The sequence below is a fragment of the Lonchura striata genome, chromosome 1A, assembly GCF_050655825.1.
Source record: "Lonchura striata isolate lonStrDom1 chromosome 1A, ASM5065582v1, whole genome shotgun sequence".
Lineage (NCBI taxonomy): Eukaryota > Metazoa > Chordata > Aves > Passeriformes > Estrildidae > Lonchura > Lonchura striata.
Window position 1 is genome coordinate 16,413,373 of NC_140741.1, and position 18,062 is coordinate 16,431,434.

Consider the following 18,062-nt stretch of genomic DNA (forward strand, 5'->3'; position numbering starts at 1 on the left):
ATATGACTGCACAATGCAACAGTGTGGGAAGCACTGTATTAGCTATTGCACTTAATTATTTAATACAGAAAATTATCCACATGATGTTGAAAGCCCAGTGGGATGGCAAACCATGGCCTCACTCACGGCAGCATCAACAGCAGCAGCAACAGCCCAGAAAGGGAACAGTGCCAGGAAAAGCAACTTGTTCTCCCTCTCAGACAAAAAATCCCAACCCTCTATCACTTCCTGTGAGATTGTTTTAAAGGGTCCAGAGCTCTCAGGGATGTGAATCTTCACGTACAAATGGTACCAGATAACAGACTGTGATACAGCACCTGTTAAGAACCATTTGTCATGTTAAAAAGTGATATTTCCACTGGCAAATCATCACCTGGCTGACACCTAAGACAGGTGATCTCTCTTCTCTCATGCATCTGGTTTTTGGAGACCTTGGAAACTTTAGTTTTCTTCGTTTCTGCTTCCCCAAGAGTAGAATGAGAGTAATCATCCTCTTTTAGCAAGTTATGATTGATGGATTCCAATAAAAAAGTATTATTTTACTACCTACTCTAATCCATATAAATTAAGCCTTTTATGAAAATAGAGTAACTTAAAAAGAAACTATTTAAAAACCTACTGCTCATACCTACTGTGCTGCTTCTTGGACATTGTGCCTTTCTGCCACTCAGCAGCCACGTCAGAGCAGGCCACAGCCTCTTCCCATGCCTCATACAGAGAGAGGGAAGCTGTTCCAAGTCCAGCCCCATATTCATAATGCTTCTTCACCCACTGCTTGCCACTGTCTCATCTCCCCAGCCTGAAGTGACTCTTCACTGTGAGATATATGGCACTTCTCTTCTTGTAGCCTGAGTTTTCCTTCTTTTGAGCCATTCTTGCCTGGGCTGGGATGTCAGTCTTACTTTAGGAGGCAGACTATCTTAAACAATAAACCCAATCCTTTAGCTCTTTTCATAGGATTGTTTCATATTGCTGGGTTGGTTTATTGCCTTCAGGAATTATTTACTGGCCCTCATCAAGACATGCTGCTTCTAGACTTTCCAAAGTCTTTGAGCACTTGCAGCTTCTTCCAAATGGAATTTGACAGCAAAGTTCTCATGGAATGTGCTTTATGACAAAAGATCTGTTCACCCATCACATTCACTTTTCAGTCTCTCTGGTAAAACTGGTGGTGATTTTGTTTCTCTTTGCTGAGAACAAGTCTGGTTTCTGGCTGCAGGGCAGTAATTGTTAACTGACTGCTGTGAGCTTACTGTTTGTGAGAAAAAGGGCCTAATTCCTCACAGAGTATTGCTGTGTCACAATATACCTGTGGGAAGGTCAAGAATGTTTATCTTATTTTCTAGGTGGACAGTAAAATTTATAAGAGAGCTTTCAGCTATTCTGCCACCATTTTCATGCATTTATATCAAGGAGGCCTTAGTCATTATTGTTCAGAGGCATTACTCACCCTCCTTTAAAGGCACTTAAGAGCAATCCAGGCCAAAAATTACATCAGGATCAGCTGGTTGAATCATCTGGTTTCAGCATGCTTTACTGGTATAGTTTCCTCAGGCCTTCTCAGCATACTGCCTGGAAATACACTCTTCGCTATGTCTAAGAGATGCTTTCATAATAAATGCTTCCATCTTGCCTTTGCCATGCTTCTTTCCCAGTCTTTGGAGGACCTGGCACCAGAACTTGCACTTCGAGCCTCCCCCATGGATGAGAGCCTGTGTATTTCAACCACTTTACAGTAAATGAAATAGAGGGAGATGTAAGATTACAGTGCCACCAAATGCCAGCACCTTCAGCACCTGAAGGGGGCCTGCAAGAAGGCTGGAGAGGGTCTTTCTGCAAGGACACATAGTGATAGGACAAGGGGGAATGGCCTCAAACTGAAAGAGGGCTGGGTTAGATTAGGAAAAAAATCTTTACTATGAGGGTGGTGAGGCCCTGGCACAGGCTGCCCAGAAAAGTTGTGTGTGCCACATCCCTGGAAGGGCTCAAGGCCAGGCAGGATTGGGCTTTGAGCAACCTGGGATAGTGGAAGGTGTCCCTGACCACAGCAGGGATTGGAACTGAATGATCTTTAAGGTCCCTTCCAGGCTAAATCATCCCATAATTCCATGTAGATGGGCACTGTGGCACTCACAGTGCTCTTTAGAAAATACAAATCTGGTGAAATTAACTGGATTGCTAAATCTGGAAATGGAAGTTCTCAGTTCACAGATATGATTCAGTCTTTTCTAGTCATGTCTTCTAGATATTATCAATAGGTGTGTAGAGCATAAAAAATAAGATATTCTACATTTCCAGCTTCCATAAATGCTAGTAACTTTGTCAAACAGTGGCTTGGGGACTTTGGTTCAGGCAGTGGGGTTTTATGGGTTTTTTCCTGTGATGAAGTTATTTGTTCCCCAGAAGCACAGGTGAGAGCTGTAATTTGCTTTAGGACCTACAGGATCTCAAACAATAATCAGAAGGTGTCCACTTCAACATGGCCAGTAATGAGGTATCTCAGTTCTCTAACAGCAATCTAGAAATAAACATCTGAGGTCTTTTTCCAGATGACAGAGCCATTCAGGTTCTCCAACTCTCTTATTTTTGTCAAGAAGAGTGTTCAGGATGTCCAAGCAGGCCTTCAGACCTCAAGGGAGGTCTGCTTTCACAGGTGCCCTCATTGTGAGAGAGAGCATGAAACAAGTGAGAGAGGATAAAGGGAAGTATCAACATTTTTGAATGTCCATCTTGGGTGACAAGTTGGTCTTGTTTTCTCATGGAATAAGCAAAGAGTCATGAGGCTCCTTCAGAGCTCACCAGAACAGTCTGGAGTGATGAAATGCTCTTCTTTTCTTCGCCTGTCTGTGGAAAGATTTGAAGGAGTAGAAGGGAGCCTTAATTCCCTGCAGCAGTGACTCATTACAGTGACTGGTAGGTGAACTGCAGGGACTCTGTCTCAGAATTAATCCATCAGTGGATAGATAGTATGCAAATAGATGCTGTTTTCCTGCAGCCTGTCAGGAACTCCAAGCAGCTGCATGCTCCACTTGATTCCTTCTCTTATTACGTTCTGCTAATTTCCCTGATTGCTGTTATGGCTAAATGGCATCTTAGCACAACAGGATTTGCATCTGACACACATCTCCATTTCATGTCAGGAGCTATTGTACCTTTGTAAGATTGTTCAGGACACACGTGAATCCCCCAGATCTGCTGTGAGAGCATGTGCCAAGAGCTATGGAGCTGTGTAAATGTCCTTTGACTCAATACTGTCCCTTTTGCAAAAGTATTTTCAGGGAAAGCCTCTTTTAATGAAGTCTGAGAACTGACTCTCACAGCTCTAAAAAGCCTGCAGCATTTTCAAAAATGAGTCCTTGTATTAACTAAATATCAGCCAGACTAACAGTTCATTTCATTTTGCAAATCCCCAGCAAAGTCTGCTTTGCCCTTTCCAATCAGCAGGAAATTTTCACTAAGAAATCCCACTGAGTATCAGGGTATCAGCCCCTTTCTTTCCTTCCTATGTGCTCTTTTCAGCTGATTTAGACTTGATGCTTCTTTTTGAGTTGTTTCAGCATGCAGAATTATTTCAGAGAAGTGCTAGCAAGGTCATCCTGCAGTTTGCCCTCCTTTTAAGCTGTGTAATTATCTCTGTGTCTTAGTTTCTCCTCCTTGATGCTTCATTCCTGTATTCATAAATACAAACCTGCATGCATGCATGCATGCATGTCCTTCCCTTTTTTTCCTACAACACTGCAGCATCACCTTCCACCTAGTGTAGGTGGGGACCATCCCACCTACATTCAGGTCCCACCCAGTGAATAGCCTTGGCATTGCTGTGCTCTTCATCTTTAGAGACCTTTTTCTCAGAGGGGTTTGTTAAATTTTGCCAGCCACTTCAAAAGAGGCAGAAATTAAAACCTGTGACTAAGCAGATAAAAAACTGCACATAAAGTAACACACAAGTGACCCTGCAGGTCCCACAGGGCTCGGTGCTCAAAACCCAGCCAGTCCCACGACTCAACAGCACCTTTCCCCTGAGCACTTCTATCTTTCAGTGGGGATGCACAGCACTCCAGCTATCACTTATTCTTATTATGTGCTCCAGGTGACTCTGAGCTTCAGATAGACCCTCTTGGGCAATTTTCACTCTTGTCATTATTGAAGCTTCTTAGATGCCCTATTTAGGATCCCATACTCACAAAAAGTAGAAGAAATGGTGTCCGGAGATGTCAATGTCTCCGTTAGCACCTAAATAAAGCCTAGTTTCTTTAACAGCTAATCTCAGCAACTAGGAAACCTCAAAATTATTGGCATACTCATTTTGAAATGTCTGCTCCTCTCACACAAATGAGATTCCATTCCAGTCAGCTACTGCATATTTATGCTCAGCCTTTCATAAACCTATTGATCATGTGGTGATACACTATCATTTGCTACCTTTGGGGGGAAAAAAATGGAAAAAAAAATGTGCTCTACTGGTGGGGCTATTTCATGCTTCCTGAATATTCAATCCAATCCTCCTGGTCTCTCTCTGTCCTCTTTTCTCCCCAAAAGCTTCATGGGTCTCCAAAGACATCCCACAAGAGGGGATGACTACTATTCCCCAGTAAACCCCAGAGGATGCCATTATGTGGCTTGCAATAATAGCTAAATCAGGGTCAAGCCTCTCCCTTTATGGGTAAAATATGGTATTACACTCTAAATTCCTGTACTGCAAAAACAAACAGTGCCATCAATTCATTTCCAGTCAGACCTCCACCCTCTTGGGAAAAGTATGCAGAACTTTCTGGTGGGAAAAATATTTTGGAAATACAACCTCTTTATTAGAGTGAAAGCTTTCAGTTTTTCTTTCATGAGCCACCATGGTACACTTCAGTGGGGAATGTGGCTTGAAGAGGTACTTTGAGGTCACAAGAGGCAAGTCCTGAAGGGGTGTAGCTCTCTCTCATTGCACTCTCATAACTCATGACCAGGTTATGAGGTCTGATCCAAAGCTAAGTCCCACGGGCCTATTTGTAGGTAAATGCCTCTAAGAAGGGTGGGCGGCTTTTCAGGGAAGGATTCCATCACCTTGCACCCCAATGAAGCATCTATGTTCTGTATTTCCTTGAGCTCTCTCACTCTGAATAATATCTTCCTTCCTATTTTTTCACCCTTCTGTTTGAAACACAGAGGGAGCAGGTGAGGAGGAAAGGAAGGTTTCAAAATCCATGTGTTTCCTTAATTCAACACTGGCATTTTGGATGTGGGGTTGAGTAAAGCTTCATTCATATCCATGGTTCCTCTCTATCATCCATCTAAGAGACACAGGGGAAAGGGAAGAGCTCTCTGTGTTCACCTTACACCACACAACAACAGACTGGGATAATGCTCTTTCTGGGATCCCAGAGCAGACCAGCCCATGATTTTCAAACAAGGATCTTGCTGCTGAGACTCAGTAGAGTATCCCAGGAGAAAGAACTTGCAGTGTAAATTTGGAGTAACACTGTTGAAGTCATCAGAGTGACTCCAGATACACTGTGGTGTCTCAGAGGTCCAAAGCAGCTATTTTTGAAGGCAATGAAAAAGGGACCTTTTCTTTCCAGGCCTGAATCTCTCCTGAGATGTGCCAAGTCTGTCAGTGCAGTGTCATTGCTTCCAGTGAGGTTGTATTACTACTACTGGGAGCAATAAATTACTGACTGACTTTGGTGGTAATCTGAGGACAGGATTTGATGCCACTTTGATGTCACCTGGGATCCATATCAACAGCAACTGCTCTTTTACCAGAGCGTGACTATTGGGCTCTATGTAAGAAGCTGCTCAGAAAAAAGAAATTGTAAATTTGGTTACACCAATAACATTCTTTGCAGTATGATGTCAGTCATAGTAAAAATACCAAATATGTGTCACTAGAGATTTGAAAATCAGTAAAAGTCATCATCTAAACAACACATTTTGGATCTTTAGCCTTGCAGCTGCCCAAAATGAAACTCTTAGGTTTGTTTTGAAGTTGTTTGGATTCCTGCTGAAATTCTAAATAATTCCTAAACTATGAAATTTGAGAGGAAATAGAAGAGAACCATGCTATTGAACATGTATTGATTTGGCATGTGGGCAGTGCCATTGCCTTCTGCAGGACTGTGCCCATGGACAGGGGCAGGAGGATTGGGTCTGTTGTCTTTTACTCTCTGCTTTGATCCTGCAAGTGCACTGTCTGCCAAGGTCACATCAGGCTTCAAAGGCACTTTGTGTAACTCTGTATGATTCGTGTCTATCCTTTATTCAAAATGCGTTTGCCTCTACAATTTAATCTGCTGTTCTCTCCCTCCCCTTCCTCTTGGTGAAGTCTAATTACAGTTTTATTCCAGGTCCATCTGGTTGTTAATGATGCTGGACATCATCGCTGAATTCATTCTAATATTTGTTGTGTATTTCTAGGCTGGACGCTGAATAATAATATTCTCTGAATTTGCTTTTGCTCCTGTTTGCTTCCTCCCTGTTGTAGCTAATTGTGTAGTTATGTGTAGCCATGGGATGGTTGCTCCTTCCAGTGTAGATCTTCTAAGAGAGTTGCCTATTTCAGGCTGCAGAATAAAGGTGTTTTATTCTGGTTTTGAGGAGAAGATTTCAAAGTCCCCTCTACCAGCTCCCTTCACTGGCGTGGAACCAGCTGGGCAGTGGCTTTTTCTGCTTCATATTTTCTTTTTTTTCTCTCCCTGCCCAAAGTGTAATGTTGTTCATAAATGTGAATCTCAAAGTCTCATGGAGGCAGTGTTTCAGCAGATAAAAAGACACTTTTTGCCAGTGCCTGCTCCACGTGATGGTTGAACCCACAGTAATCTGAGGTTCCCAAGCCTGACTTTGTACAGTGCCAGTACTGGGATAAGTTTTTTTCTTTCTTTCTTGTCTTTAATTTTTTTTCTTTTCTCCTTTTTGCTTTCTGCAACGCTGCCTGGGAACACAGGCTCACACTTTACCCATGACCTGACTCTTGGACTAAGAATAGCAGTCACAGTGCAGCTCAGGTTCAGTCTCACAGGAGACAAGCTGCAGCTGGGAAACGGAGAGGTCAGGTTAGCCCATGCTCACAAACCCAAACACATGAAAGGAGCACGGAGGAATTTGTATGTTTGCCTCCTTTTAAGACTGCAGAACAAGGGCAAGAGATGGCACAGGTGCTCAGTGAGCCAAGATGAATTTTCTTTGCTCATGACATTGACTAGTAGAGGAAGTTTGTGTGCAGAGGTTCATCTCCTAGGCTGAACAGGGCCTTCTCCAAAAAAGTCCTATGTCCTTGCAGCCTATCCACCAAAAAACTATGCAGGATAAGCAGTGCTAATTAGCATCTCCTCAGCTCTGCTTAGGACAGTGAGATGTTTGGGGTAGCCCCTGATCAGCCATCGCTTGTCCTGGTGACAAGGTGACAGCACTGCGGTGGCACTGTCTTTGGCAGGAGTGAGCAACAGGTCTGGCTCTGAGCAATGCTAAAGCTAACTTTGCTCCTGTTCTTCCCCTTCCTGCTGGGACAAGCCAGGCTACATTCACAGCTCTGTTTTGTGGTGCAGGTGTGCTTTCAGAGTAACAGAGATACCAGTCCTGCTCTGTATTATTGAGACAGGACCTAAAGCATTACTGAAAGAAACTGAGAGGTGAGATTTGGATAGCACATCTCCAGCTTGACTGTGCCCTCTCCTCCATGGCACAGCAGCCAGCTATTCCCTTTGCCAGCACAGAGCACTACAGCTGGAACATGGACTAGGGGATTAATATTGACAGTGGGGAACCATTTTTTGGGAAACCACATTATTCCTGTACTCTCCCTGATATAAGTCAAATGGGAAGGGTGCTATGTTGCCAGGAATGGAGATGTCTGGAGGAGCTGGTCCTGCAAGACCCATTCCTACCAACAGCCACGCTCAAAATGATCTGTGTGACTTCCCTTCATCCCCTGTCTCAGAGTTGGAGGGGAGGGGTGGCTTCTCTGGAATAGCATGAGCTGGAGAGGGGCTGCTCACACGAGTCAGGGAACCCAGGCCTAGGCTACAGCTTGAGACACAACAAATAGACTTAAGAGGAAAACCCCTTGAGGTGTCAGGGCAGAAATTCTAATGGTAATTTTGAACTGTTTTTGTCTGTCTAACATTCCTTTTTAATCCCCATCCTGCCTGCCCCTTCCTTATGTAGGGTTACTTTAGTGATCCTTGGAATGTTTTTGACTTCCTCATCGTAATTGGCAGCATTATAGACGTCATTCTCAGTGAAACTAATGTGAGTATTACTCTACCCTCCCCAGGATACCACCACCTCCTCCTCCTCTGCTGTTCCTTCTCTCTTTCTCTCTTTTTTTCCTCTCTCTTTTTGTTTTCTGGTTTTTCTCCCTCTAGTCATGCTTTTATTGAACTTGCCGTCGTCCTTCTCCTTCTCCCAGTGAAAAAAAAAGGAGGGGGGGAAATGCCTCCTTCTTTTTCACTTGTCATAGCTGGCCTCAAGGCTGTGACTGGTGAAAGCGCACAGAGTTTGGGGTGTGTGTGCTTTTTTTCCCTCCAAAAGGTAGACATGCTTGAGTGTAACTTTCTGACTAACCAGGCTTTTGTTGATACCCTCCATCATGTGAAACATTACAGAGGTTTGAGCAACCAATACTGTAGAGTGGTAAGAGACTATTTAATATGCCCACATAACCTCTTTCTTTTCTTATTTTTTTCCTCTTCTCTCCCTCTTTCATGCTTTTGTTTTCATTTTATTTTCATTTTATTTTATTTTACTTTTTTACTTTTTTTTCCCCTCTTTTCTCCCTTTCCCTCTTTCTCTCCCTTCTCTCTCTCTCTCATTCTTTCTTCCTCTTCCTCCTTTCCTCTCTCTCTCTCTCTCTCTCTCTCTCCTTGGCTTCTCTGCCACATGCAGCACTATTTCTGTGATGCATGGAATACATTTGACGCCTTGATTGTTGTGGGTAGCATTGTTGATATAGCAATCACCGAGGTGAACGTAAGTAGCTGGCGTCTGTCCATGATCGTGCCTGCTCTAACATTCATCTTTCCCGGGTTCTTTTTTTTTTATTATTTTTCCCTCCCCCTTCCTCCTTTCTTTTGAGTTTATTTTCAGAACTTTTTGTTTTGTTTCAAAGAGCTCTTTTATTTTCTTTTTTTTTTTTTCATTTTATTTGGTTTGGTTTTATTCTGTTTTAATTTTTTTGGAACGACTTAAAGGACTTTTTTGACTGTTGCATCATTTTCTTCCCTCCATAATCCGCCTGGCATGAATTAAACTGTATAGCAGGAAAAGTGATGGGAAATGTGGAATGTAAGTGAAAAATCTCTTTGTGCCATGGGAAGCTGCTCAAACAGGACTTTGGTCTGCCCAGTGCTATGCTGTGCTTCCCATGGCAGCTCAATTTCTCCACCCCACAGAGAGATAAAGGTCAGTTCTTTCGAGGTGGAACTGAGGGAACCAAAACAAGAATCCTCCCTGTGCCTCCTCACTCAGGCTTCTTCCAAAAGAAATAAAGACCAAATTGTCTCTGTCTAGAGGAACCTGCTCCTAATGTTCCATTTCAAATGTGAAAATAAGAATAAACAAAGGTAGATAAAATAAAAATAAAGCAGAAATCCCAAAGGAAAACAAAACACCAGAGTTCCACCAGAGTCTTTTTTTTTGTTTGTTTTTTTGTTTGTTTGCAACCTAATTTGCTCCATATCTCAAATTGCACCAGCCCAATTGGCACTGATTGGTCCCACTCGTACCCATCTCAGCAGACAGGTGAAGGACTGAGTGAGCCACGGAGACTGAAATGAGCATCTGGTGTGCAGAAAATAAATAACAGCAGGCAATTTTTTTTTCCTATAGCTCATTTTTTGGAGGTAGATGGATATAGAATTATAGGACAAATGGACAAAGGACAGGCAGGAAACAGATTTCCAAAAGAAAGACTATGATGGGTTTATGACCATGGACAAGAATTACACTGAAAAGTCCACCTTATAAAAGCCATGAAAATAGAAAGATTGAAATAAAATTGCTGTAAATATGTTAAAGAATAGAAAATCAGTCATGAATTTTCAAAATTATGTGGCTGTTGAATAAACATTCCATCTTGGAATTGTGTGCTGTAAAGGCAGCCCATTGCAAGCAGAGAAGTGACAGCATAGTTTTCACTCAGTGCTGTGTTTAGATAAAAATAATCAGGCAGTGTTTTGAAAAATAAAAATGCCTTACTTGAAACTTTCCAAACAAAATATTTTCGTACCTTGGTTCTAGTGTAATTTTTGTTCAACTTTTTTCTTTTTTTCTTTTTCTTTTTTTCCTTTTTTATTGTATAATTCTGAAACAAGAATATATATTCAAGATGTAACATTTTGATTTTGAATAAATGAATTTTTATTTTTTTTAAGCTAGTTTATTTTCCTTGTCTTTTGAAAGAATGAAAAATAGTTTTTAACTAAAAATTAACTTTTATTTTGCATCTCTTAAATGTCCTACTTTCTGGACACAAAAAGTTGCTTACAACATTTCCCACAGAATGTTGTAAACAATTTTGGTTACCCTTTCACTAGGTAGATATTAGTCTGACTTTGTTAAGGGATGTTACAGTGAGGCTGAAGTTGTTAATTTTTAAGAATGAAATTAAAACCTTTCCTCTGCCACACTTGTCACAAGCAAACTAAGTAGGGAACCTGGCAATAACCTTCAGATTGTGGAAAAGTTCAATTCTCATCCACAGAGAGAGAATTGTATATGGCACTGGAGGGAATAAACACAATGAACTGGAAATGAATCACATTAAACATCAATAAGACTTCCCTGACTGATATATTTGAATCCATACAAAAGTCTTCTAAGCAGAAAAGAAGGAAATCCTTTTGTTGTGGTATATAAATAGTCAGAAATCGTAGACTGCCGGAAAATCCAATGGGTCCTTGTGAAGAAATTTAGATTCATCTCCTCATTATTTTCCATTTTCTGAGAGGAAAAGAGTCCCAGCCAGGTGACCTCTTGCTGCTAGTGGTGAGGGATGCTCCCCTCCCAGGCACCCTGGCCACGTCTGTGACAGGGGAATAAATTGCTATTTGGAGGTGCCCACCGGTGACTGGTGAGCATCTAGGTTTGTTAGGTTTGTCTAGACACCCGGCTGCCAGACACCAAATTTAAGCAGTATAAATCACATTCCTTCTCAGCATCTTGCTGAGACAGTCATGTCTGCTGATGATTGTTGTGATCTTCAGTCTCCAGGGCTGTCCGTGCTGGTGTGTTTAATTGCCAGTGACAAGGCTCTGTCTCAATTCAAGTTTGTGTCAGGCAAGCCCAGAATCCAGTTTTTTGTTACAGAAGCTTATGAAAAATGAGGGCATGCCTCTGTCCAAACAACCAGCACCTGTCTTAGGTGAGGAGGCAGCAGGGTTGGCCCTGACTCTTTTACTAAGGGCTGTGAAGAGCATTGTGTGATGGTCCCTCTGTTTCCTCTAAAGAATCCTTTCCTTCTATACAGTTTTACAGATCTCTGCACACATCTTTTTGTTACTTGGCATGTTTAAACCCTCTCTTTTTATCTAGGCAAGTCCTTTGCTACTAGTTTCTAATGTTTGTTACTAAAAACTTGCACAACCTTTTGATGCACTGATAAATAAGTGGCAGCTATGGATTGAGTTTTTTCTGAAATGTTCTGAAATCCCTTTGCACTTATAACCCTTATTGAATAAGAGAATGTTTTGTACGTCGGTTTGTCCTGTCAGATTCCCTCCCTGCTAGCAGCACTTGATATGTTACACCTGTAGAAAATGGGCTTTGGAAGTAGCAGCCCATCTTGAACGGATGGTTGTCATCTTGCCAAGCGGTGTGAGGCAGTTTATCAGACACTTCTCCCATCTCCTCAGGGGCTTGTCGCTTCCTTGCTGTCTGTGGCTTTGAGCAAGCCCTGCCCCGTGTTTCTGTACACTGTCTTGTCTTGTTCTGAGAGAGCTGGGGTCTGAAAAGGACAGAGACAATAAACCCTAAAATGCCAACCAGCTCCACTAATAGGAGATGTTGAGACTGGTCAGGTGCAGGTAAAATATTTCTGCTTAACTCCTTAGAAGCTGAAGAGTGCTTGTGGTAGGATCTTGGAAGGTGCCACTCTTGGAGTGAAGGGTCAGTTCTTACTGTGGTCAGTTAGAAGAGAAGATGGAGACTCCTGGTCCAGGTCAATCTGACCTGCAGCCAGACACATAAGCTTGAAATCTGAGTTTCACCACACATTTGCACTCAGGGGAAGCAAACCCAGCAGGCACTGAGCTGTAGTTGTGAGGAGAGCCCTGACTGACTGACAGCCTCCACAGTGTGTGTGTGTGTAGGTATGTGCTTGCTCTTGTCTGTGCAGTTCCCCATGTTCTTGTTTGCCTTTCATTTTTTTTCTTTTGCCATTTATTTTTGTTTCTTGAAAAGGAATTTCCCAGACCAAAACCTTTGTTAATATATATGTGAGTGTGCATGGGTGGGTGTTTGTGTGTGCGCTCCATTAATGTTGCTCCACATCCCTAAGCGTGTTTGGATGTCTGTATGGGCTACAAATCCACAGGAGAGTGTGCAGACATAAACCCATGTGTGGGGGGAAAGGAGTGTGAATGCAAGCACAAGTATTTCATGTGTATTTCTGCAGTGAATGGCTGTTGATGGATTCAGAGGTTGCTGTGTGTGACTGTTTCACTGTGAGAGCTGGACCTGGTTATGGATGAGTGTGTCTGGGAGTTTCCTGAAGGCGGGAATGTTCCTCTGCATGCCCGTGGGTGAGTGTGCACGTGCATGCCCAGCTCAGCAGACATTCATTGGCATGGCTGTGCATTCCAAAATAATGGGAAGCTGTGTGTTTGCAAGGTAGGCCCCTCATCAGCATTTCTCCTTCAGGAAGCCTTCACTAAAACACCTCCATGGTGGGGAAATATGTCAAGCAATAAGTCCGATCATGTTGGGCTTCCTGCAACCTGGGAACATCTCCTAGGTCCCCCCAAGGAGCTCCACACACACACAGAGGCATCTCACACAACTGAGGAAGTGCAAAGGGCACAGAGAAGGTCAAAATCTGGTGGGTTTACAAACTTCAGGGTGGCACAGTCACCTCTAAACTGCACCACTCTGAAGCTGCATTTTCAAAGCTTTCCTCTCAGTGTCTGCTGTACAATTAACTTTCTAGCCACAAAATGAAGTTCTTTGGATTTATTTTTTTTTCCCCAAAAGTTTTTTGAAATATTCAGTGTTTCTGTTTTGAGGCACTCTTATGCCACTTCTTAAGTAACTAAAGAGAGAGGAAAGGACTTTTTAATCTTTCGTAAAAAAAGAACTTCCAAGGCAGAGACCACCTCTACCATGTGTCAGCTCTCTTCATGACAAAGAATGACTTTTGCAGAGTAAGATGAAAAATGGTGTCATGCCTGGGATGTAGGGTCTGTGGATTATATTCTTTGGATTTTTATTAGATTCCTGTACTTCAGTCTTCCCATCAGTGGAGACTGTTATTATTCCTTATGTTCCTTATGTTATTATTCCTTATGTTTTAAAAGTACTGTTATTAGAGTTTACAAAACCCTTAAGCTCCTTAGGAGAAAATGCTAAGGTGGTAAAAATTATTACTCTCTATTATAATTGAAAAAAAAATCTTACAGGAGTTGAAAAAAACCCAGTAGATTTGAACTATATCATCCCAGAAGTAGCTCCAAGCACTTCCTTCCTTTCCACACCAGCAGACAGCACCTGGAGTTGAATACTGTAGAGGTAACTAACAGCCTGCTGTCCCATCCTCCAGGCAGAGAAAGTTTCTCATTATTGTTTGTTGCTCTGTATCAAATGGGAAAATCAAGCTCAATTTGTGCTGTGCCACAGTGCCCAAAATAATGAAAGAAACACAGTCAGACCCTGAGTCACTGGGAAAGCTGTCTTCCTTCCCCTTGGCTGGAGAGGAAAACTGACTTTTCCTTGCTCCACAGTGTCCTTTTTCCTTCATCCTTTCCCCTGCCAGTGTCAGACCAAAGAGACTGCATGGCTCAGTCCTCACTTGCCAGTAAAGCAATGCTCCTCTCAGTGCCACTGCTGGAGGAGCCTCTGGGGGTGGCTCATCCAGCTGCAGAGGGCAGCTCATGGCCTGCAGAAGTGTGGGAGCTCCAGAGGCACGACCAGGTGGGAGCACGTGTGTCTCCAGAGCAGCACAGTGACAGTGGGGGTGGTGAGTGTTTGATTCCATCTGTCTGTCTGGAAAGGCTGTCAGGGAGGGAGGGTTTGTGCCTACCTGTGAGCCTGTCTCTGAGGGCTTCTGCTGGTGCCTCTAAGCATGTCTGCATGTGCAGGTGCCTCTGTGTTTGTCAGCTGTGCTTGGGGGTGCATGAGGATGACTGAGAAAACCATCTGGACAGGTCTCTACCCTGCCTGTTCATTCAATGCCACAGCTGCACAGTGCCTGAGTGTGTCTGTGAACCCTGCAGGAGGCACAGGGCAGGAGGAGTTACCCAGCACAGGTCCACAAAGCAATGCAGCAGACGTGATGAGTCAGGGAGTGAGATGAGAAGATGAGAACTGTCAGGGGTAGAGAACCACTGACTTGAGGGGTTTTGTGAAATAATGGAGTATTTCCATGCATAAAATGCCCTCCTTTTGTAGCAGCACGTTTCCCTAAGAGTGAACATTGCGAGTGGTTTGAGGCTTGATGGAAATGGTGGGGTTTTAATGGGGGAAAAGGTAGGAGGGGAGTGCAGTGTTGTGTGTTGGCATCTAGGAGACATAGGTGCCTCAGAAAGTAGCCCTCCTGTGAAGAAGGTCAGGGAAACACAAACCCCACCTTGGTGTGCTGCTTCCCTAAAAAATGTTGGTCAGGTCTGTCTTGCCCCAGCCTTATGGGTAATGGTTTGATGTTTGTCCATCGGGTGTTCAGGAGAGCTGAGTACTTTCTTACCTCACACTTCTGGAAAGTTTTCCGAATTCTGTTAGGAGTCAGCAGAGGGTTGCAGCTTAGTTGAATCCTGAGCGCAGTAAGGCCAGAGAAATACCAAAGCATTGAGCTCCCAAGACTTGGAGACTTGTGCAGCGATTTCTCATTTAGTCTATTTTATTTCTGATGTAAAGCAACTCAGGCTTAAACCAGGCACACGAGGCCCTTTTTTTACAATCATCTCGCTTTTGGTGTCAAGACGCTTCATATTATTTGCCACAGGCTCCTGCTCCCATTCTTTAGAATACCTGAAAGCCTATTCCTAAATCTCCCTTTCACCCTCTGCCGCGCTCCTCCCTTTGAACCCACACCCTGCCTCTCTTCCTTTTCTCCCTCGCTTTGCCCTGTCCCCAGCCACACCTCACCCCCGAGTTCCCCGAGCGCCGGGAAGCGGCGGCCGCAGCCCTGCAGCGCTCGCTCGGGCGCCGCCGCCTGCGCGGGCACTGGAGCGCCGGGCCCCGCCGCACAGCCCCGGGCACCACACACCCCTCCAGGGAGCAAGGATCGCGGGAAGGACGACATGCACCCAGCCTGCCCCTCACTTGGGACTGCCATTCATATCTGTCGCTGCGTCTGTCTGTCTGTCTGTCCGTCTTTCTCTGCCTGTCTGGCTCTCTCCGCTTCCACGCCCTTTGCTGCTCAGATTTCGGCCGTCGGCTGCTGCCACCGGACGCAAATCTTTGCAATGCCCACACAGCTTGCGAGCTTGTTTACCCAAACCTTCCGGAAGAGGCAGAAAACATCTCCCCCCCCACACCTCCTTCCTCTCAAATGCCATCTGGGTAGCAGAGGCCTCCAAATTATGTAGCAAAGGGCTGGAGAAGCACAGTGGCTTCTTTTGACATCTTGCGTTGTCACACCCTTACTGCTGCCATCCCAGAAGCTGTCCGTAGTCCTGAGCTCTCCCTGTGTGCGTGTATATGTATGTATATGTGACTTGGGGTTTTTTTTCTGGAAAAGCTACTGATAAAATTAATGTGGGGGAGGGTGGATTTAGTTTGCCTTTTTGGTTTGGATTTTTTTTTTTTTTTAATCTGGTGGTATTTTTATCACTGGAATAATTCAGGTAACACATCACGGTGGCCCGGGCTGTAGGAAGCCACGTTGAAGCATGGTTGTGAGCTGTAGAAGTGGCAAGAGCTTTGTTTTGCTTTTGAAGAACATCAGGAGAACTGTCCTGGATTCTTCCACAGATTAGGCTTAGATCAATTTGAATTTGATCACCTCCCATGCTTAATCAACAATTTTAGTGCATGTTTTTCACCCTGTATTGGTGAGAAAGAAGTATGGTATGACTATCCAACCACAACCATGTTTGAACAAGGTTGTTTTTGGTTTTATTCATGTATATACTTGTCATGAAAATGGGGCCTCTTTTTTTTTTTTTTAATCTCTTGCCTTTAAAATGTTGGTATTTTGAGTGCATTTCCAGAGTTCATAATGTGATTTGCTCTTTAAAAGAGGTGATTTTGCTAACTGCACAACTTTTTTCTGTATGGAAATCTATATGAAATATGGACAATCAGAAAAAAGTATGTGTTTTCTGCAAAAGAAGGGGATAGTAAATGCAAATGACTCCTTCCTCAGTTTCCCTGAATATTTGAGCTGTTGCTAGCAGCACTAGCATCATAAGAAGAAGGCACATAGTTCCCACTTTGAAAGACTCTTCATACCACCCAATTTTAAGGATGTACCTCAATATTGTGATTTCCACAAAATTGTTATACTTGGCTTCTGACATTATTCCAGGCCCACGGAAAAATCAGAATGTATTTTATTGCAGGGAAGACTTAAGAGTAGCATAAAAATAAGTTTGACTTACTGGAAAAATTTAACCACACACATTCTCGTTAATTAAAATAGGAGAAACCGAAGATAAACAATCCAGGAGAACAAATTTTTAGAAGCTAAATGTGAAAACAGCAAAAAGAACGTTAGACAGCCCTATAACTGTAAGACCTGATGCATAAAACCTGTCTGGAGTCCTTCTGAGTGAAAATGTCTAAAATGGTGGTGCACAGCATCTCACTGACTGCCCTGAGGAGTGAATTGTGCTTTTAATTAGTGCAGGCTTGCACATACCCAAAGCCTTGCTGGGTTTTAAGGCCTTTAGAGAAGAAGTCCCGTTTTCTTATTTGACTGTAAATTATTGTTAAAATAACAGTAAAAGCTAATAGTAGGAGCACAAAGAACCACAGACTTTGTCCTGTGTTGGTTCAATAGTAAAAATCAGTGTATGACATCTTCATTGCAGTACAAAGAGCTCTTTAAAAAGCCTATATCTACATTTTATGACCAGTATTTATTTTTACTTGTCATTTTTCTATCACAGTACTTTGAAGAAAAAACTCACTACAATATTCTGGCATCAACGTCTGTGATATATTACAGTTATATTTCATTTTCCTTTTAATTCCAATGTGTTTTTCCACAAAACTAGTTAAAACACTCAAATTTAAAAGAGCTGCCCCAAGCTGATTATTTTTTTCCATTGGCTTGCTAGCCAGGATAAATCATTCTTTTTGCCTAGCAGAAGTTTCTTTTAACTTTCCCTGAACTCTAATAGAGATTGTATCTTTATATGAATCCACAGGGAAATCCCTTGATTTTTTCTTGACTCTTGATTCCTTAGATCATCTCTAAATATATTAATGTTAATGATCTCTAAGCACCCTAAGTTAGATGGTCAAAAAGGTGCACAGGTGAGTTCAAATCCAGCTGGTTCTGCCGTCTTGGGCAATTCCCTGAAGCAGTGAAAAATGTTTCTGGCATTTAATTCTCTTTTTTTCTCAGACCTACCTTGCTGAGAATGCCCAAGGAATTTTCCAGTGTTGCTGTTCTCCTGCTGTTCTACATAGGCTGCAGTAAGAGAGAGGGCACAAACTCCTGCATTTCACTCACTCAGTTTTGTTGCAAAAGCTCCTGTTCTTCATGCAAATCACAAGAGCTTTTAGTATCAGTGCTACAAGACCTCATAGCATTCACCATCTTGTACATTTTTAGAGAAATTCTAACTCATCCCAGGCTGCACTGCCAGTTGCAATGAAACCAACGGAGGTAGTGGAAGAAGAGAAGAAACAACGCAAGCATTTTTTACTTATTTTCCTCTTTATCTTGCTCTTCCCCCCATCTTCTTTTCTCCAGTGAT

The 18,062-nt window shown here is 43.0% G+C and overlaps 1 protein-coding gene across 50 annotated transcripts in view; it reads left to right on the top strand.

Moving 5' to 3' along the window:
- Positions 1-18,062, top strand: part of CACNA1C (calcium voltage-gated channel subunit alpha1 C) — a 459,731-nt gene that overhangs the window by 395,757 nt on the left and 45,912 nt on the right. For 24 of the 50 annotated variants that reach the window (XM_085568454.1, XM_085568453.1, XM_085568461.1 and 21 more), the window contains 2 exons: positions 8,152-8,235; positions 8,872-8,955. The exons of 1 other annotated variant lie outside the window; for it this stretch is intronic. In XM_085568454.1, coding sequence (XP_085424580.1) covers positions 8,152-8,235; positions 8,872-8,955 — 168 coding nt within the window. The remainder of the gene's footprint in view (positions 1-8,151; positions 8,236-8,871; positions 8,956-18,062) is intronic. 25 more of the 50 variants (XM_085568469.1, XM_085568482.1, XM_085568465.1 and 22 more) reach the window with 2 other exon arrangements.